This window comes from Colossoma macropomum, unplaced genomic scaffold, assembly GCF_904425465.1.
Source record: "Colossoma macropomum unplaced genomic scaffold, Colossoma_macropomum, whole genome shotgun sequence".
In the NCBI taxonomy this organism is placed as follows: domain Eukaryota; kingdom Metazoa; phylum Chordata; class Actinopteri; order Characiformes; family Serrasalmidae; genus Colossoma; species Colossoma macropomum.
Genome location: NW_023494807.1, coordinates 7,877,862 through 7,899,668, shown reverse-complemented (window position 1 = coordinate 7,899,668; position 21,807 = coordinate 7,877,862). Strand labels below are relative to the sequence as shown.

The 21,807-nt window shown below is 40.7% G+C and overlaps 1 protein-coding gene across 1 annotated transcript in view; it reads right to left on the bottom strand.

The window, feature by feature from the left end:
• The window catches only part of cux1b (cut-like homeobox 1b), a 232,815-nt gene that overhangs the window by 119,508 nt on the left and 91,500 nt on the right, over window positions 1-21,807 (bottom strand). Inside the window, exon 3 of the mRNA XM_036556545.1 lies at window positions 21,261-21,308. Coding sequence (XP_036412438.1) covers window positions 21,261-21,308 — 48 coding nt within the window. The remainder of the gene's footprint in view (window positions 1-21,260; window positions 21,309-21,807) is intronic.

Below are 21,807 nucleotides of genomic sequence, written 5' to 3'. Positions count from 1 at the left end.
AAACATGGAATTTGACCAGGGAAGTCCCAACTTTTGCATACGACTATACGGAGCTCTCCTGGCTGTCGATCAGGTGGTCACTCTGCTGTGTCTCTAACGGCGGCGGTGGCCGTGTCTGTGGCAGTTGGCTGTTTGGAATGATGGATGTTCTGCTCCTGCTGTTCAGCTCCTCTCCAGCTCTCTACACACTCCAACACACACACACTTGAGTGTGGCTCGGAATACATTAAACAGAGTCACTCTGATCCTTTCTGAGGCTTTTTAAACGGGCCTTCTAGAGTAACTAACTGACCCTCTCAAGGCAGGTCAGTTAGTTAACTACACTTAAAATAGCCTCTAATTCCAAGCAATATAATATGGCCTGTATTCATACAGTCACTAACATAGAATCACAGTCATTTCTGCCACCAAACCACAGCCACACAGGACGCGTCCGCAAGGCCCACGCTGGTAAGAAAAAGGGGCATAAACAGTGAATCGATTCAGGAGAGGTCAGTTTAGTGCAGTCAAAAGAATGTTTAATTGGTTTGGCCAAAAATATTTTTATGTTCTTCATAAAGTCCTATTTAAAGACTAAGTAAAGTTTGAGGATTAAAGAGGTGAACTCAACATCTTGAGTGTGAGAACATAGAACATTTACCCAGATTAAAACAAGTTTGAGATGTAGTCCAAAAGCTTTGAGATGTAGTTCAAAAGTAGATGATCATTTGTTTATAGGGTATTATTTCATCTTATTATTGTCGCTACATAGTAACCACCACTGTCCTGTTCGGTTCTGTTAATCTCTTTGGGTAACAAAGTGCCAGTTTGGGTCAATTTCGGACTCAATAGATGACGATCATGTAATTCACGTTGGTTTTGGAGACAATTTCGCGGGTTCGGACTCGAAACGTGATACTGTGCGTCGTGACGGATCGGGTTGCTTTTGAGTCTGGACCAAAATTTCCGGCCCAATTAAAGCTTTATGAGCTTCTTCAAAACATTACAAAAACACTGAAGTGAGTATTATTTATCAGAGAGAAAGAGGAAAACAGTGTAGTTCCGACGCTGCCCCCTAGAGGACATGTTTACGTCTGTGCAAGTACGTTGGCACAGACCAATGCGAACGTCAGCCTAAACATATTCGCAAATACGCAGATGTCGAAGTAGCCCTTAACTAACCAGCCACGGGGGCTTGTCTGAGGGTCACACTGAGTCGTTGTAGGCTGGGTCTCTTTAGCGTGGAATCCGACTGGAAACGATGGAAGTCTCCAGCCCCAATCAGATCCACTCTATTCACATACAGAGTTAAATGATGTAATTCTGTTATGATAAGATATTTGTACTACCTTTACTATCCAATGGTATATTCATCCTCTCAAACTCCAGTTACGAATACTGTAAACAGAAGAAAATGTCTGGAAACAAAAATAGCTTTCATGCCCTCTCTTACGTTTTAATTCTTGTTCCTCGCTCTCATCCAAAACCTACAAATGAACTAAATCAAATTCTGCACTTTTCCATATTTTCCACCAGGACCCATAAAATGAAAACAGACAACTGACGAGCTCTTTTTTTTCTAAGAGACAGAAAAGCAGAGAGATAAATCATCTCTTTTCTACTTACAAAAATATCTCCTTTTATAAAAAGGCCTCTGTGCCTTTGGGGGAGCGATGGCGGCAAAGAGAGAGACGTTAAAGCTGTCCTGATGCTCTCAAGGAGACGTATGTGGGTCAGAGGCAGCAGGTAGAGTGGCAGGTCATGTGAAGACTCAAAGGCAGGCTAGGACAGGCTTACTAAGTGGACACATGCAGCCCTCTCAGACATTCACAGGGCATCATCAGCTACAACCTTACTACCACATGCATGTTTATATTCTGAATATGGCTGTGAAAGGGATGTTATATCCTGATGAAGGTGTTCAAAGCACTACAGTCAGAAATGCACATTTGAAATTTCTAAATTAAACAGGTCAAATAAGACTAAGCATCTAATGCTGGCTTTACATGCTGAACCTTTCATACAACTAGTTGCAGGTTGCAAGTTGCATGAAATGTAAGCTCTGTGCAATCTGACAGCAACACAACGCAATTCAAATACAATCAAAGTCACAAGCAGCTATTCAAACAGCTGTCAGTTTTACGCTAGATGGCTAGCTACCTAGCTACTTAAACTACCTGGTTATCAGCAAATGACCAAAGCAATTCCTAAAAGACCATCTTCTGCTTTATTCTCTTCCCCATGATGTGCTGAAATCAATTAACTGAAACGACATCATTTGACTTAATCACACGGTATGTTTTCAGCATTCTGACTGGCTGTATCAAACATGCTTCAAGTCAGTTGCAGGATGCTTTACACTATGCAACGGAAGTGAAATTTGGTTTCACCAAAGTTTCACGCAGCTAAAGTTTAAAGGCAGCCAAAAGGTACAGTCACACTGGACTGTGGCCTCTATTTTCTTCTCTGGGGTGAAAATTAAAAAGGCCAGAGGGAGGGTATAGTTTGGTGAAGAGCTAACGTTTTTTCTAACAAAGTTCATTTATTAACTTATCCAGCTTTTATAACCAGGGCTGGTAGGCCAATTACCCAAAAATCTGCAGTTGCTCATGTTGTGGTTTTTCCACCTTTGTCCTATTTGGCATCTGGAATTTTCCATTTAATTCCACATTCATTAACTACGAAGACCACCCACAACCAGGGTGCTCGGATAGTTTGTACATTGGCTACGCCATTTGGAACAGACTGATACGATTTTCTAAGCCCCTCACAGCCTTTCAAAGGCACTTTAATTAGACTTGTAGTGGGAATATTACATTAATGGCCTTGTTTTGAGGCTTGCAAACTATACAACCCCACCCTCTTGGAATACAGGAATATAAGGCATATTGCTTTACTTCACGCATGGAAAGGTAGCCATAATCTTGAGTTAATCAGTTTCGCAAAGATGGTCAGAAAGAGTCAGAAGAGAGTCTTTAGAGGAAAAAAATGAAGACGGCCCTTAAGAACAGGCCCTGCAACTCAGATGAAATGCTTCAGCCAGTTACTGGGGGGAGGGAAAAAAGCAGGGGGGGCGGCTACGAGGCCTTTAAAAATTCATACATTAAGTCTTCGCATTTCCAGCCAAGTCTGAGTGAGACCTGATTCATGGTTTTGGGGCACTTGCCACCCTCAATAGGCTGCATGTAATACCAACTCTGGGCTCCGCTGGGACGGGAGTAAATCTTCTCAGATGTTCTTTATTTATTTGGCCGGAAAACATCTGGAGCGCACCGGGCAGATGCCAAGTTCTTCCCACAGCAGCTGGAGCAGAAGGCTGCTGTGGAGTCCAGCCCACTCTGCTGAGAGCTGGAGATCCTGGTCAGACACAGAAGCACGTAGCTGCCGCTCGTACGTCCTGTCAGAGCGGATAATCTCAGATGTGGGCCTGGCTTTAATAAAGCGAGGGGTGAATTTAAGATTTGGAAATTTGATTCCAGCTGTAGCGGGAAGGTTCTTTACACTGGTTCTGTCAAAAATGTAGATTCTAAGCTGTCAATCAAGATCACATTTATGTACATGAACGCATTTTATTATGATTTGAATACGATGAAAAAAGCATTTTTGCCATTTTTGGAGCCGAAACAGACCGAAAAAAGTGTGCCGACGTGAACCTGTCGATACAGAATGTAAATCAAATGTAAATGCTTTTCATTATGTAACTCACTATGTTAATTATGTGATTATGCAAGTCTATTTAAAATAATTACGCAATGCAAAACAAAAATACAGCAACACAACAATAGCAACTCTACTCAGACTGGCAGTCTAGCGCACTCGAACTTTAAACACTTCAGTGCGAGTTTTTTGCCTCCACTGTACTCAAACAGTGGAGGGTTTGTTCGCTAGAGATAAAGGACGGTTGATGATGTGCGAGTACTGGAAGTCCAGGGTGTGCGGAAGGTCAGAGAGTTCACAGCGGGGGCTTGTGCTCGCTCCTTTCTGTCTGGGCTGTGCTGAAAGCGCGCTCGCTCGCTGCCCGTCCCGTTTGCGTGGGTTTTTTCGGCAGAGCAGGTTCTAAGCTGAGGACATTTGATCCGCGAGTTAGGGGATTAGAGGCTTTGCAGACTTTCTTTAAAGCAGGGGGGGGAATTACTGATAGAAACATCCGGCACAGCCCAGCCAACACAAACTACACAACAAACACAGACCTGAAGCCACAGCAGACTGGAGCATTTAATAGAGGGTCAGATCGAAAAGGGTCAGATCGAAGAGAGACATGGACTGAAATCTGAACACACCAGGGTGGTCGATACAGTCAAAATATCAGTATTGTGATTCTATCATTACCTTTCATAATTGTAATATACTTCAAAATATATTAAACAGGCATGAGTTCATCAATAATGTGACGTTTCGTCACCAATTTTTTATTTGTTTCCTGTTAGTCAAGAAGCTCTTTATCACAACATTACAGAACAATAATGTGGCATGGATAAAGACTGGCCTGCATCATTTTGACCACAATTACTGATAATTTGACCAAAAAAAAAACTTACTGGCTCAAAGTAGTCGCTGACCAATGTGATTATTTTGTGGCCAACATCAATTTTAAGATTCTAATAACCAATAATATCAGCCAATATTAATATGCATTCATATTTCAGATTTAATGGCTTATATTTGGCTCTTGAATAGCATCCCTGTCTAAGGTTTTGTCCTACTGTTGGTAGACTACAGGTCCTAATCCTGGCGATTCCACATTTAGGGATGTGCACTGCCAAAATGTTATGCCTAATGTTGATATTTGAGCATCAATAAGAGTTTCTGAACAGATTTCCATTAAACACAAGGAAGGAAAACAAACAAAGCCCTAAAAGTAATGTAGGACTACAGGTTAACTTTTTTAGCTGACAGCACTGGTGCTGTACAAAAATGTGAGGAAATGCTTGTTTTATTATATAAAGTCCTTAAACTTATTTTATTATTCAAAGACAGCTGAAAGACATCGACAGGTGTTCGTGTCGGATGAGTAACGGATGCTACCTCTTCAGATGAGCAAATGAGCCAACAGAGCTGACCAGTGTCGCACTGATTCTGCTGAGGAGTCGCTGTCTTATCATCTCCTCAGTGGACGATACACTAACATGTTATTTGTCAGAGGAATATATTTTCACTGTTTCTAGTTTTACTGAACATCAGCTCGAGTAGTTAGTCTAGTTAGTGCTGCACTACTTCAGTCACACAGGATCTGTTATGAACAGATCCTGGGTAACGTTCAGTCGTGTTGGAGGAGCGAAGAATAAGACAACATAAATACTCACAAATACGAGCATAATTTTCACGTTTCACTGAATTCCTAGCCTGTGTCCGTCTTCCTGTGAGAAAATATTACCAATATCTGAATAGTGACTTCGTTATTTGAATAAAGGCACCTCAAACATTTAAGCGACGACATGCCTACAGCCAATATGAACATTATGTGGCTTATACTGATTTTAAGGGGCTAAAATTTCTGATAACCAACATCGGCTGACTTTCTATTTCATATTTTAATTTTATGCCTGAGCAGTTTCAGTAAAACAGTGCTTTACTGACTGATATGACTGTCAGTTACTGAAATGTCACACTTTTTACATTGAAATAAACAGCAATCTTAAAAATGTAAGTATCCTAGCACTGGGTGAGGGCTACTCCGAGTTAGTTGCCGTCTTAGTTTATTTTACTTACTTTTTTTTTCTCATTTTTCTTCAGCGCACTTCATAAAAAAACATGAGTGTGTTATAACGTTACGCTAAAGGTTAGATTAGATTGGGTTCCCAGGAGCACAAAACAAAAAAGTCTCGAATTACGGGCGACATTTTTCCAAAAACGATACAAATAAAAACACAAGTCACAAATAGCTGATACTAGACAAATGACATCAGTTGAGCCTTGGTTAAAATGCTTATTTGCAAATTACACACTGCAATAAGGATTAACAAACGATAAACTGTGCAGCCCCAACAAACAAACAGGCTGTACAATAGCAAACCATTCCATTTCCAATTTGAAAAAATGGTAAAAGCACTAAATTATTCAAATACAGTACAGATGTAACTGCACAAAGTTAAGAAATTACCTATTTAATTAAAAAACACAATATTTAACTAATAAACATATCACTACTGTCAGAACAAAACCTCATATCTCCAAAATGGGAACTTTACAGGACAAGGAAAAAAACCCTCTTTGCTCTTAATGTAAGTCAATGGACACACAATGTAAAGGACAACATGCATTTTCAAATTATGTAGAAAACTGAAAAATGAGATATGAGGTTTTTGTTCCGACATCGATATAATAGGGCAGTGATAAAGGTCTGATCTGGGCTATTTGGGCTCAAGAGTGAACCATTGCAGTCAGCATAGCTGTCGCCAACAGGAGAAAAAATAATAAATTTGCCATTTAAAAGTGTATTTTAATTTTAAGAAGCGAACAGGTCTAAATCTACTGGGTTCACTCTGGCTCTAATTTAGCTACTTTTCCGGGGAAGCGGAGAGGCATGAGCTGGGGCTGCAGCAGGCTCTGTATGTGTGCGTCTCTCTGGAGAGAAGCTGTGTCGGGGGATCTGAGCGCTAAGCTGTGCTGCCTATGATTGATCCCCAGAGGGATCTCTCTAATGGAGGATTAACAGCCTGCCTGCCTGCTTAAAACCTCACTCATACCCACACACTCACACGGCGGCCGAGCAGACTGACCGGGAGAGGACGAGCGTGCGTGTGGACGGAGTAGCCACGGTGACCAGATGGGGTGCTCTGAGATCTGAGCACCAGTCAAAATGGCCATTAAGTGTGAGTTCATTTTTCAGTGTCAGCAAAAGAAACGGCAGAAAACATGTTTATATTAAATATAATACATTTTTCAGCATTTTCACTGCCCACCCTTTGCTTTTATTACAACTTCCATTCATTTTAGGAGGAGAAATCTGCAGGGATATTTTCCACACCTCTAAAGTTCAGTCTTACAGGTTGGTTGCTTCTCACTATTCAAGTAATGCTGAATATATCACTGCTGTCAGAACAAAACCTTGTTTCTCCATTTTTGTCGTTTTTCGGTTCTTGACATAGTTTGACATTACCTGATGTCCTTTACATTGTGCGTAATTTTTATGTTGAATGGATCAAAAGAAACGGCACAAAATGACTTGAGAAAAAGTCTGGTTCCATTGACTTACATTAAAATTAAAGAAGGTTTTTCCCTTCTCCTGTAAATTTACCATTATGGAGATACGAGGTTTTGTTCCGACAGCAGCGATATTCAGCAATGCTGAGGTCTGGACTCTTTGGTGGTCAGTCCATTGTTCAGCTTCTTTGTTTGATGTGTCCGTCTCCTTTTCTCAGTGAGGTTCTTCTTGACAGCTACACATCCTTTCAGACCCATAGCGCTGAGTTGTCTTCTCACAGTGGAAGGATGGACAGAAACACCTGTGGATGTTTTCAGATCTGAAGCAGCTTGATTTTCTCCTCTCTCTCAAAGAAGAAAGCTTTAAGTGTGTTTATCTGATGGGGGCAGTTTTGGTGTCTACCAGGTCTTCCAGGTGGTTGTTATGAGCCTCATTTTCTCTGTAGCTTTTAATAATATATAAAAAAAAGCTGTGAACTGAAAGAAATGACCACAAATTGATTGCTAGTGCGACAGTTTTGAACTTCTTAACTGTGCGAGACGTTCAAGACGTTCCCAAAACAGAAAAAATAAGAGGGAATCTCTTCCTATGTGTAACGACCAGCTGACACGCACATACACTAAAGCGCAATGAAAATAACTCTGGTCAGAACTTGGCGAGACCGAGAGGGCCGGCTTTGCCAGGAGATGTGTGAGTTATTGCAGAGCTGGGTTGGGCTCAAACCCATGAGAGGGTGTATGTTTATTAAAGTACGGCGTTTATTTGAGCAGAGGGCCATAACAGAGAGAGAGAGACCACAATAGGAGGGCAAAGCTACAGCTAAAGCACAGAGGTCAAGTTCTTTATTGTCAAATGCAGAGAACTGAGCTTCACTGCGGAGTGAAGCGTAGTTTGTGGTCACTTCTTAGCACCAACGATGAGAGAAGAGAATCTGAACATATACTTACAATTAGGACTGTCAAAGTTCACGTGACAAACTATTAACAGCACTAATATTTCTGCATCATTATAGTGTTTTGCTAGCTCGGCTGAAGCCAGGCTGTAGCTGCTGTACGTTGCTATGAGAGAAGACTGTACATCTCTTCTCCATATACAGCATTTAAATGGCTTTTAAAGCAAAACCTCCAGCTTGAGAGTAGATTTTAAAGCAATACCAAATATCAAGAGGGCAACAATTGCAGAGGAGTTGACTGTTTATATGATACATAAACACACTGGTAGGAACACACAGCCACTCTTGCTCTGACTGGACAGCAGTGATGAACACTTAGAATAAACACAGATTCCAGACAATGTGAAAATAACGCTACTGAATGGCTGAAAGGAATAAATACATTCTGATGAAGCTTATTTAGTTCACTCATATAGCTAAAACAATTTTTAATGGAAAAAACAGTAACTTTACAAGAAAACGGAAAAACATTCTTAACTTTCAATGCAAGTTAAAGTAAAGAGATTTTAGGAAAGGTCATTAAGGAGCCTTTCTATTGGTCCATTTATCACGATCTTTATTTACACAACGTAAAGGACAGCTGCTGCGCTCAAATGATGCAGGACAGTAAAAAATTTGTAAAACGGAGATTTCCATTTATATTTCAGACAGTGATCACATGCTTTAAAAACAAAAAAATGTTTGCATATTTAGAAATGAAATCTTGATACGATCCAGGACACACTGGTCACTGTGGTTTTGTTCCTTCTTCAGGGTAAAATATGAGCAAATTCATTAAGATTAATCATTTTAATCATACTTATAATACAACCAACATGCAATACAAGACTGACTAATGTGGGGGTTTAAAGCTAAACCTCACGCAGTCTTGCGTCTCCTGTCTGCGGTACAGCCGGCCGGCTGCCATGTGAAGCACAACACAGCTGTAGCATTCTTGAGGGATAGCGTGGCAGGCTAACTTTGCCTCAATTTAGCCCATCTAAGGTGCCTTATTAGGGATTTCCTGAAGTTACTAAAAATAGACTATGAAGATTCACAGAGCTTTTATGGAGAGGAGGTGGTGCGGTTCATTCGTACAGCCCAAAGCAGATGTGGAGTATGATTAAACATACAATCTCACTTATCAGTTAACAAGCTTACAGCCTTTTATTAGCTGACAGTGCAAGAGTTAGAGTTTCGAGCCAAGCACGTTTTTAATTGTTGTTCTTAATGAGCCTATAAATCACAGCTAATGGATAGAATGCGCTGAAAGATGCTCTGCAACAGTTTAAAAAGCAAAACATAAAGTTATTCTCTAACACAATCTGAGTTTAAGGTGTTTTAACTGACTTCTCACATTCATTGGGTGTGTCTCGAAACCTAGTGAGCTCTCTACATAGACAGCATTTTACGTCACAATATGCGCGCTCCCGACAAGAAGGCTGTCCCAATTCTTAGATATCTCAAATATGCTGCCTACTGAGGTCTCTCATTTTGGCCAAATATCGCGAGAGCATCGGATGTTTCCTCAGCCGCTGAGGCAATCCCGCGATGCAGCGCGGCGCAACTTTTGTTTGAAGATGGCGGGCAGAAGCGCTTCACCGAGCAGCGACGTCATCTTCAAATGTAAGTTATTCCGATTTTCTGGGGTATTTATCTGTTTTCTAGTCATAAAGGTGCACAAATAGCCTATACTTTCCGCGTTTGACCACAACTATTGTCTATTTTGCTGCTTCATTCAGAGCAAATACAATTAAAATCGCTATATAAACTGCTGGAGCAGATCCATGTTGGCTAACTGTGATTCTGACGGCTGAGGTAAGTAAACGCCGGTCTCGTGCAGTGGGCGGGAACAAGCGGCGACGTCACTGCTGTGTAACTAGAGCGTCTCATTTATCTTATAAGGATTGATGACGGTTGGAACGCTGCCTACTTAGACAGCTGCCTATGTAGACAGCGGCTACTTAGAGAGCTCACTAGGTTTTGAGACACACCCATTTACTACCTCGGTGTTATAAACGTACACTAGCTTTAAAAAATTTGGGGATCACTTGCAATATTAGCTTTTTTTTAGCATTTTAAATACAATAATAACTTTTACAAAGTGGATTTTAAGAATTCTGTGAATGATATTGGAGCCTGTAATTAACTCTTCACATTCATTTATCAACTTTATGTAAATATACCAGAAGATTTTATCTCCACTTTCATCTCTCGATCTTCTAGACAGCTTTCTCAGTCATTTTAGAGCCTTCTACAGGTCCGTTCATCAGTCTGGACACGTGAGATTTCTTAAATTTACAGCTTCCTAATTTCCTCTTATGTATTTGAAAACATATGAGAATCAGTTTTTATACTTGTCCACAACCAAATTGGTTTTGTATTCTTAAAAAACACTGATTCCAATCGTTAAAACAATGATTTTAACTTATGAATGGTAGCATGTCATTGCTATGAAGAAGAAGAAGAAGAAGAAAAAAAAGAATCTCCAAAACAGTCACTTTACAAAAAAAGGGACGAATGTTCTTAACTTTCAATGCAAGTTAATGTAAAGCGATTTTAGGAAAGGTCAGATGTTTGGGAGCCTTTCTGTTGGTTCACTTATCATGAAATTTTCACGCAATGTAAAGTACAGCTGCTGCGCTCAAATGATGAAGGACAGTAAAAATATTTCGTTTGATATTTTGGACAGTGATCATATGCTTTAAAAACAAGCTCAGAAACTGATTTGATCCAGGACATACTGGTCACTGTGTTTTTGTACACGCACGCAGTGTGGGCTAGCCGCTGGCCTGGGTGAGAGGGTAAGCACACTGTATTTAGCCTCTGTCTCTCCTGAGGCCAAAGCACAATTGAGCACATTAGTGTTTAACGAGACCACACCCAAACCATCATGGCTGCTTTCCCATACGGAGCTCGGAGACGAACGAGGGCTAAAATAGCCGTGTGAGAACAAGAAGACAGACCGAGTGAAATATTAGAGCCCCGCTATAACTCTACAGTGGGCTGCATTTATACGGCAGTGTGGGTCAGGCTATTGTGTGGTGCTGTGACACAGCCAGGCCCGATACGGCCTCTACACCAACATAATGATGCCTCTACTATGAGGTTGCACACACCGTTCCCAGCTCATAACGCTTCTTACAGTGCTTATGTATCACTGTTTTTGTGGCAAACAAATGGCCTGTTTCTAACATGCATAATAGCATCTATTCATCTTATTCATTTTTAACTCTAACCTCAAAAGGCCCATATCCTGTTTTTGTAGTTTATTTTTCTCTGACTTTATGATGTTTGTGTGATTTTACGTAGCAATAACAATAATTCATTTTACAACCTCATTTTACCCCTCAGAAACTAAACTGGCTGTTTCTGGTGCTGAATCTTTAAAACTGATATACACTAAACAGGCATAACATTATGACCACCTCCTTGTTTCTACGCTCATTGTCCATTTTATCAGCTCCACTTACTATATAGGTGCACTTTGTAGTTCTACAATTACACACTGTAGTCCATCTGTTTCTCTGCATACTTTGTTAGCCCCCTTTTACCCTGTTCTTCAGTGGTCAGGACCTCCATGGACCCTCACAGAGCAGGTACTATTTGGGTGGTGGATCATTCTCAGCACTGCAGTAACACTGACGTGGTGGTGGTGTGTTAGTGTGTGTTGCGCTGGTCTGAGTGGATCAGACACAGCAGTGCTGCTGGAGTTTTTAAACACTGTGTCCACTCACTGTCCACTCTATTAGACACTCCTACCTTGTCAGTCCACCTTGTAGATGTAAAGTCAGAGACGACAGCTCATCTGCTGCAGCACAATTTGTGTTGGTCATTCTCTAGTCCTTCATCAGTGGTCACAGGACGCTGCCCACAGGACGCTGTTGGCTGGATGTTTTTGGTTGGTGGACTATTCTCAGTCCAGCAGTGACACTGAGGTGTTTAAAAACTCCAGCAGCACTGCTGTGTCTGATCCACTCAGGCCAGCGCAACACACACCACCACCACGTCAGTGTTACTGCAGTGCTGAGAATGATCCACCACCCAAATAGTACCTGCTCTGTGAGGGTCCATGGGGGTCCTGACCACTGAAGAACAGGGTAAAAGGGGGCAAACAGAGTATGCAGAGAAACAGATGGACTACAGTCTGTAACTGTAGAACTACAAAGTGCACCTATATAGTAAGTGGAGGATATATGTAAATGTGTCATTTTTCATGACATGACATAAAAATAGGGCTGCAGCAAACGACTATTTTGGTAGTCGAATAATTTATCAACTAATTTGGTCATCAATTTTAGTCGACTAAGTTGATTAATCGATGCACCCCTTCATAAAAAAAGTTTACAAGAATTTACGAGGCTAAAATATTTACAAGTCTTATTTTAAGCTTATAATCCATATATGGACTGGGGAGCGAATGCTACACACTTAAAAATGATGGTTATTCAAGGGTTATTTAAAGAACCCTTTGCATGATTAAACAGTGCATCGTAAAAGCATTCTTCAGATTGATGGAGAATGGTTTGTATATGGTTCTATATAAAACCTTTCTGAAAAGGGTTCTATATAGCACCAAAAAGGGTTCTGCTATTGTTACAATGTCAAGCTTGTATCAACAGTAGAACCCTTGCTGCTGCTATATAGAACCCTTTTCAAAAACATTCTACATAAAACCATCAACAGCACGTTCTCCATCAATCTGAAGAACCTTTTTACAATGCAAAGAACCCTTTAATCATGCAAAGGGTTCTATGCAAAAACCATTTTCTTTACTGAAGAACCCTTGAAGAACTGGTGTGCACAATTTGAAACCTGACAATTTTTACATTCTACATCAAACTCTTGCTTCAAAAAAGTGAAAAATTCACTATTATTTTCATTTTATGGGTTCTTTAATATTATAACTCAACGTCAGAAATCACTGCGTTTGTCCTCCTTTTTATGAGTGAAACAAGATATCAGGGAGGATCTTTAAGCTAGCTGAGCATTTTCTCAATGACAGGTGGAAGGGGTGGGAGGGGGAGGTGAAACCTGAAATTACTGGTTTATATTATTTCTCCCCCGCTTGCTAGTACATGATGACAAATAAAAAAACAATGTTTTAGACGTAGGCAAAAAATCCCATGATGAACTGTACTTAATTTGACCAGGAGTGTGAATAAAAATGTTTTTATTTTCAGGTTGAGCTTAAGATACAAATTTTTTTAGCTATACAGTGACTTCTGACATCACACTTCAGACCTTGTTAGCAAAGTCTAGACCTCCAATGTGAATCCGTGCCATAAAATCAGCTCAAAAGCTATAACTGACAGTAACTGACTCTGGCAGCTGCTATAAACAGCCATTAACGGGGAACAACTGCTTAATGACCAATAACTGCTACATCTGTTACGACAAGCATAGACAGCGTCCCGCCGGATTCATGCCAGAGGGTTCATGCAAACGGCAAAAGGCAACAGTCGTCTCAAAGCTGATGAGTGACGCCCAAGAACCAATGCTAGGAGGTTCTTCTCAAACTGTAAACAGATTATAGATCATTTCTGAGGTTCGATTTAGTGTCAATCTTACTGAACGGGCGAGCCATTGCGTTTAAATGGAGGGTGGGTGATATCGCAAAAATACATCACAAGACCTTTTCACGATTCATATGTATCACAATATATAGTTTTTCTTATGTTTGATGAGTTGGGACAGATAAAATGCACCAGTAGTGGCACATTTGAAAAATACATTGAAAAAGTGTTAATACAATTATTTTATTCAATGTCTGCCATACTGTGCTGCACTACATCCAATAGAAATGGACTAATTATGCTTTTTAATGAAGGTTAAAGTTGGTTAGATGCTCAGAAAAGTGTATTGTGGTGCAATTTATCACAATGCAACTAAATACTGCCATGTTGTCCACCCCCACTTTTAAGCTAGGTTCAACTGACAGTCTTCATTGGTTTCATTAGTAGACTGGTAGCCTTCAAGGTAACTTGAGTTAGGCCCAAATAATATATGGCGGATGGCACATAGTCTGGATCCTCAGTTCTTAAAAACTGAAATGTGGAGAACCAAACATCTTGAGCAGTTATTTGGTCATACAAGACCAGAAGCCGTATTACAGAAACATCTCATCTGTTTAGTCACCATGACGACTTCGGGTAGGACTACAGTCCAGTAGCTGTTACAGAATAACAGTTCCCAACTTCATAATGTGATCATAACTCCAGATAAGAAAACAGTATTGCACAAACATCCTAACTAGACTAAATCTCCTAAATACTGTCCTAACTTTAGGATCAACCCCAACAGTGTCCTAACTTCTGTTTAAGAGTCAGTTTCTATCGTTTTTAGGCAGCTGTGTCAGGCAGCATAGTTCACTACTAGCATAATAATGCTACATTTATTTATACTGGAAATCTCCACCGTCCCCCTTATTAACTTTGTGTGTTAATCTTCAGAAAAACCTGCCACATAAAATATTGTGATGGTGGTGAACAATAAGGAGACAGAATTGAACATGTCACTGTTTTTTAGGAGGAATAACATTAGCATGGTTGGCTAAAGCGTTTGGGAAATGGAAACTGAAACTGAGGAGCGACAATGCTCTGATAAACAGCTCTCACAATATTCTTAATCTCCAGTTTAACTTTCACTTTGGATTCGTTTCGTTCTGTCTACAAACTTTCATTTTTAACGTTAGTTTGATTGTGTTTACGTCTCAACCTTGCACCTATCATCGGCTGCAGACACGACAGTTGATTGTTGACTTTGTTTAAGGATGTCAGAATATCCCACCTTGCAATAAGATGCTGTTAGATAAGAAAATTCTAAGTTAAAATTTGCTTCTGTAATATGGATTTGTAAAAAATCTTATCTGGACCATGTCAGATCTTATCTTAGGACAAAAGATAAGCAGTTTCTATAATATGGCCATAGGTTAGTATCTCGAATGGGGAGAGACCTATAAGCTTCAAAGTGACACTAACATTTCAATAAAAAGTTTTTAAATCACTGGTGAAATCTGACAAATAGTTTTTTAAAAGTGTGCTTTTTTTCCAGGTTGTTCTGGCTACTACGCGTGTGCATGTCTCCACAACAAGTGGAGGGTGTTCATGGTTCTACAGCACATACTGAGACAAAAAGCTACTCAAAAACCAAGAATTCCAAGATGCCACACTAAGCATACCAGTACTGAGACGAGTTCAGCCACGCCCACGTCCCTAATGGCTGCAGAAAGTCCGTCAACTTCAGAACTTTCTGCAAGTTTCTGAAGCGAAATCTCTCTTTCCCGCGTTTGAACGTTCTGAAGAACCGCACAGTGGCCTTAAGGCCTCGATTAGAACAGATTTCCCTCTTTCGCTTACAAAGGGAATACATCCCCGCTCCGGCACGGCCGGCAAGCTGGAGCACTCATTGGAGTGTAGCGCACACTGCTGGCTCTGCCGTTCCATGGCGAGGACCTGCAGAATCTCAATATGGCCCCCATGAAAAATTCAACCCCTCATCCATCATTCAGCGGCTGTCGCTGGAGAAGAAAAAAAAAAGCTCACCGTACAAGCAAAAGGACAAATTTAAGTCCCCATTAACTCCTATTATTCATCCTCCATTGTCTTACCATTAACAAAATCAAACGGGGGATAAGGAGAGAGAGAGGAGCGGCGGCGTGAGAAAGGCAGGTCGTTCTTTTATTCATGTGCGGCGCTGCAGGAGAGGCAGCCTCAGTTCTGCTTGGATAAAAAGGGTCAGGCGCAGCCTTAAATTCAGCCGCAGGGTCACGGGGTTTAAAGCGGTGGGGGCCGAAGTAAATGGAAAGTCCGAATGGAGCGTATCAAACGCACCTCTGTGTCTGGTTTGAGGTAGGCTGGAGGAGAGAGCTCGGCACTCTTCAGCAAGTCGATTCTTACAAGCAGAGAGGAAAAAAAAGCAGATTCTGAAGGATGGAGGCCAAAACAGCAGCCGTTACCAAGTAGCTCAGGATTTGATCTTCATCACAATACGGTCCAAGATTCAACACATCCCAGTGAGACTGTATCACAACAGTGAACACACAAAACTCTGGTAACACTTTAATAAAAAAAGACAGATTTCATTAAATATCCAGTGGTGGACCTTGAGCCAGTAACTCCAATACACTCTTAAAAATGATGGTTCTTCAAGGGTTCTTTAGTAAAGAAAATGGTCCTATATCGAATCATGAACACTCAAAGAACGATGTGCATGATTAAAGGTTCTTTGCATGGGGAAATTGTTCTTCAGATTGATGGAGAATAATAATAACAATAATAAGTTACTTTATATAGTGCCTTAACAATCCCTAGGTCGCTTTACATAACATGTAGAATGTGTTGTATATGGTTCTATATAGCACCATAAAGGGTTCTTCTATTGTCACAAGGTCATATCACATTGTAACAATAGCAGAACCCCATCTACAGCACATTTTCCATCAATGTGAAGAACCATTTCACCAAGCAAAGAACCGTTAATCATGCAAATGGTTCTTTGAGTGTTCATGGTTCTATATAGGACCACCTAAAGCACATTCTCTATCAATCTGAAAAACCTTTTCAACATGCAAAGAACCATTTCACCATGCAAATGATTCTTTGTGTTCATGGTTCTGTATAGAACCATCTACATCACATTCTTCATCAATCTGAAGAACAATTTCACCATGCACAGAACCTTTAATCATGCAAATGGTTCTCTGAATGTTCATGGTGCTATTTAGGACCTTCTACAGCACATTCTCCGTCAATCTGAAGAACCTTTTCACTATGCAAAGAACCTTTAATCATGCAAATGGTTCTTTGAGTTTTCAAGATTCCACACAACCATCTACAACACATTCTCCGTCAATCTGAAGAACAATTTCATCATGCAATTCATTCTTTGAGTGTTCATGGTTCTACAAAGAACCATCTACAGAACATTCTCCTTCAATCTGACCATTTCACCAAGCAAAGAACCTTTAAATCATGCAAATCTATACAGAACCATTTTCTTTACTAAAGAACCTTTGAAGAACCATCTTTTTTAGAGTGTATAGTTAAATATTTAATATCAACAGCAGTCTTGAAAGCTCCTGGACCTGCTTGGATTTCTACCATGGCAATAAACAAAAAGCTGTGTATGGGAACCGAAGTGGTCTTTTGAGATTTATTGGCCTTTTGTAGAGCAACAAAGGTTCTAGCTTCTAATTAGCACTGTGAGGCCTTCAGAGGGTGGCAATGTAATACAAGGCATATACAAGAGGGTAATAATGGAACAGAAAGGAGAAAAATAGAACTGCGATTCAGTGATCAGCTGGAGTATCAGCACAAAGAATGCATGAGCTGGAAAATGATTACTGGACCGCTCGGAAAAATAACCACACGAATACACGAGGACGCACACACAAACAGAGATAGAAAGGTTTTTGCGTATTATGGTCTGGCTGTGGGCAGGGCTGTCACATTGCATTGTTCGGGGTCAGTGGCGTGGCTCTGGGTGCGAGACCAGAGGACGAGAGCCCTCTCCTCCCTCCATAAAATCACTCTCTCGCCTCCTGCCCAGAGCGAAAGATGATTCGGAAAAAAAAAACAGCTATGCACAAACGAGCTCCACGAGCAGAAACACAGGAAAACGGGAACATCTCCTTTTAGAAGGTCAATGAATAGGAGCGCGACCGCGGTTATTTAAATAGACCCGTGAAGAATGGGCCCTGCGCCGGGCGAACGGACGGACGAGAGGGCGAAAGAACGAGATTAAAATAGAGGGAGGAGAAGAAGGAAAGGAGGGGTAATGAACGGACTGTGGGATATACTGTGTATCTGAGCGGAACATCAGAAGTCGAGCTTTCGGCAGTAGCTCTCTCTCTCTCTGTGCTGGGAAAGGGGGGATGATGTTTTGTCCTTTTTTTATACAGGATGCAATTTAAACATGGCCTCAGGGTTCAGTGCATCATGAAAAGGATGAGAGAGAGAGAGAGAGAGAGAGAGAGAGAGAGAGAGAGAGAGGGAGGGAGGGAGGGAGAGAGTCCGCTCCACTTCTCTTTTGTAGTCCACACTCTCTCTCTTTCTTCCTGACCTGGTGCAGGTCACTGTGTACTTGCTGACAGAGAGGAAAAGAGAGGAAGGAAACAGGGGCAAGTGGAGGGAGGGGGAGAGAGGGACTTGAGGAATTTTGGGACAGTGCATTATTTCTTCTTAAATGGAGGGGTTTATTTATACGGCCTCAGCTGACGCAACATAGTGCGAGACTGATTGCTCAGCAGCTGTTACAAATGGTGAAAATCTGCCTTCAGCTGAGGCGCAAATACGGACGTTCTGACCTTACCCAAAAAAATCGAGATCGGCGCCGATTCAGGTCTATTTTAACGAGAAACAGAAAGCATTGTAACTGGAATGGGAGTCGGAAATGACGTAAACAGCCATCCATAACCTGTAATAGTAACAACAGTAACAGCGATCTGAATGTCTGCAGTGAGGAACTCATTTAAAGTTGAATAAAAAAAAAATCATAACATCTCTCCATGTTTTGAGTATGTATAATGTAACCATGTGGTGAATACTATGCAAAACTACACTATATGGACAAAAGTATTGGGACGCCTATACATTACACCTAAATCCACATGCATTAATATGGAGTTGGTCCCCCTTTGCAGCTATAACAGCTTCCACTCTTCTGGGAAGCTTTCTACAAGATGTTGGGGAGTGTCTGTGGGAGTTTTTGCCCATTTATCCAGAAGAGCATTTGTGAGGTCAGACGGTGATGTTGGACGAGAGGGCCTGGCTCACAATCTCTGTTCTAGTTCATCCCAAAGGTGGTCAGTGGGGTTGAGGTCAGGGCTCTGTCAGGGCCAGTCAAGTTCTTCCACACCAAACTCACCCAGTCATGACTTTATGGACCTTGCTTTGGGCTTCGTCTCTAAGCTGTTGTCGATCCTAGTTGCCTCCACCTTACAATAATAGCACAGTTGTCTGGGGCAGATCTAGCAGGACAGAAACTTCTCAAACTGACTTGTGGCAGAGGTGGCATCCTATGACAGTGCCATGTTTAGAGTCACTGAGCTCTTCAGTGTGACCCATTCTACTGCCAGTGTTTGTCTATCAAGACTGCACAGTTATGTGCTTAATTTTCTCCACCTGTTAGTAATGGGTGTGGCTGAAACACCTGTACTCAATAATGAGGAGGTGTGTCCCAGTACTTTTGTCTATATAGTGTACGCTCTGCCACCTACCACGAGTGGCAAGCCACCAGAAAAATCCCTTTTTTTATGCGTAATTTGCAACCGTCTGAAACTGAAACTATTGTGTGAATGTTCTGTTTTTCCACCATGCTACTCCTGGCATTTAAAACGGGGACAAAGGGGAGCTGCTGCTGAGTTAGAGCGACATGAAATCACAAAGCATTCATAACACTATACAAAGACTATTTACCATAAAAAAAAAGAGTTTAAACTGTATTCCACTATTCAAAATTAAGTGCAAAATACTGCAGTAACTAGCAGACAAATTATCAGGTAGGTCAATTCTATCTGATCGTAAGCCAAAATCAAACATAACATAAAATTAAAACAAGGCCATTAAAAATTAGGCCGCGATAAAATAATAGAACAGAACAGAACAGAACAGAACAGAATGCCTGTCATTGCATAAAATATACAACGAAATGAATGAGTACTTTTCCTAATCAGTGCAAACCTAGACAGAAAACTAACCAAGACAGACAAGTTAAGAAACATAAACATATAAAATAATTTAAGAGAATAAAACATTGCGCTAAAATGTAATAATATAAAATTATTAAAAGAGAAAAAAGTGCTTTTCCTAATAAGCTAAACTCAACAGGTGGCAGTAGTCCTCATACCTGATGTGCTTATTCTAGTGTTTACTGCTCTTAGAGTTCTGATGGCCCAGAGAACAAAAAACATACTACAAAGTAATTTAACTGTAGTACCAACTGGCTGAATCATGTGGCTATAATATCTATGTAAATACAAAGATTAGATTATAACAGGCCAATACTTCATGTTAAAGTACAGGGTGGTTAAAAAAATAATCATCCGATTTCAAAGCGCCATATTTTTACAACTGTGAGGCGCCAAGGCGTAGGAACCAATCACATACCAATTGAAAGAGGGGGTCACAGAGTTTCTGACTGTCAGTGGAAGATGGCTCCCTTCAGTCTGTTAGGAGATGAGACCCCTGAGCAGAAAGCGTTCTGCGTTCTCCACTTCAATAAGAGTGAATCCGTCATAACTGTGCAGCGTGATTTTCATGGGCAGTGAACCTCCAACAGCTCAGAGTGTTCGCCGTTGGTTCCACAACACTGGATGATCTCCGAAATCACACTGAAAGAGTCATGAGTGTACTGATACCTGACATGCTCAATCGAGTATGGCATGAATTTGACTATGGCGTTGATGTTGACTGTACAGCTGGAGGAGGTTCATATTGAGCACTTATAAAATTACATAATAAACTTTATGCTCATTTAAACCATTTACAGTTCACTGCATTGTTCTATAATGATTTACAAGTGAAATGAATCATTTTGAAATCAGATGAATCTTTTTGAATCACCGTGTACTTGGATTCGATCGAGAGGCAAAAAACTGGATGGGACATATTGTCAGATTTGATGTTGACTCTACAAAACTGATCACTTTTGAATACGACTGTTTTGCTGCCTGTTCTGTCCTCCAACCAACTAAACCCCAGAAATCAGAGCCCCTGCAATTTATAATCCAGTTCAGAAAGAAAAAAGCCAGTTATTTGAGTGTGAGTGTGTCTGTAGCTTAAGCCCCGCCCAATTCCATGCTGCAGCCAGATGCCTTATTTTGATCACTGACAGTGGTGTTCCCACGAAATACGATAAATGAGAACAATTTTACATTTTCATACACTGTTTCAGCAACACTTCATAAGGCTGCACGACACCTACACAAGCCTTTCATATGAACTGACGCAAACTTATTCAGACATTTATAAAGGCTCAGCTGTCAACACTGAGAAAAATAAAGCATCCTTCATGACTGAGGCTTGTTGGATTAAGCTTTATATGGGCTTATGTAACCTCATAAATGCTGCCCTTCAGTTAAACGGTACCACTGTTTCCAATGTCCATTTCATGGACTTTTGGATTCTGTACTGACATCCTTAGTTTTCATTTCATTGGGCGCACAGTGGTCAAACAAAACAAAACAAGAGAGGAACGTGCACTCACCTCGGCCTGGAAACTCTTCAGCAGTGGAGCTACCTGCTTCCGAAGATCCTGAAAGACAAACAGAGAAGGGAAAGAGGTCAGTGGGAGTCTCAGTGGTCGGTAGACTTACAGACTTGTGGATACATACGGCATCTGATTCCATGGAAGACTAAAAACAAACACAAACACTTTGACTTATTTTTAAATCAGTTAATCGTCATAATTTAATCTACAGATTCAAACAGAAGTCGTCACTGTCCGAAGAAAAAATCTCCACTTTTTTCTACGTTATCTGAGTGCAGCAGCTGCCCTTTACATTGTCTGAAACTTTCATGACCACTGGACCAATAGAAATGGCCCAAAACATTAACTTACACTGAGATTAAAGAACGTTTTTGCTCCTCTCCTCTAAAGCTGCCCTTTTAGAGATACTTTTTTCTTTGGACAGCGACAAAATATAGAGAGAATACAAGGTGGTGAACCTTAAAAAACCTTGTGCAATTTTCATAACATACATTCTAGGTTTATTAACAAATATTCTTGGATGAATAAGATGACTATTAACTTT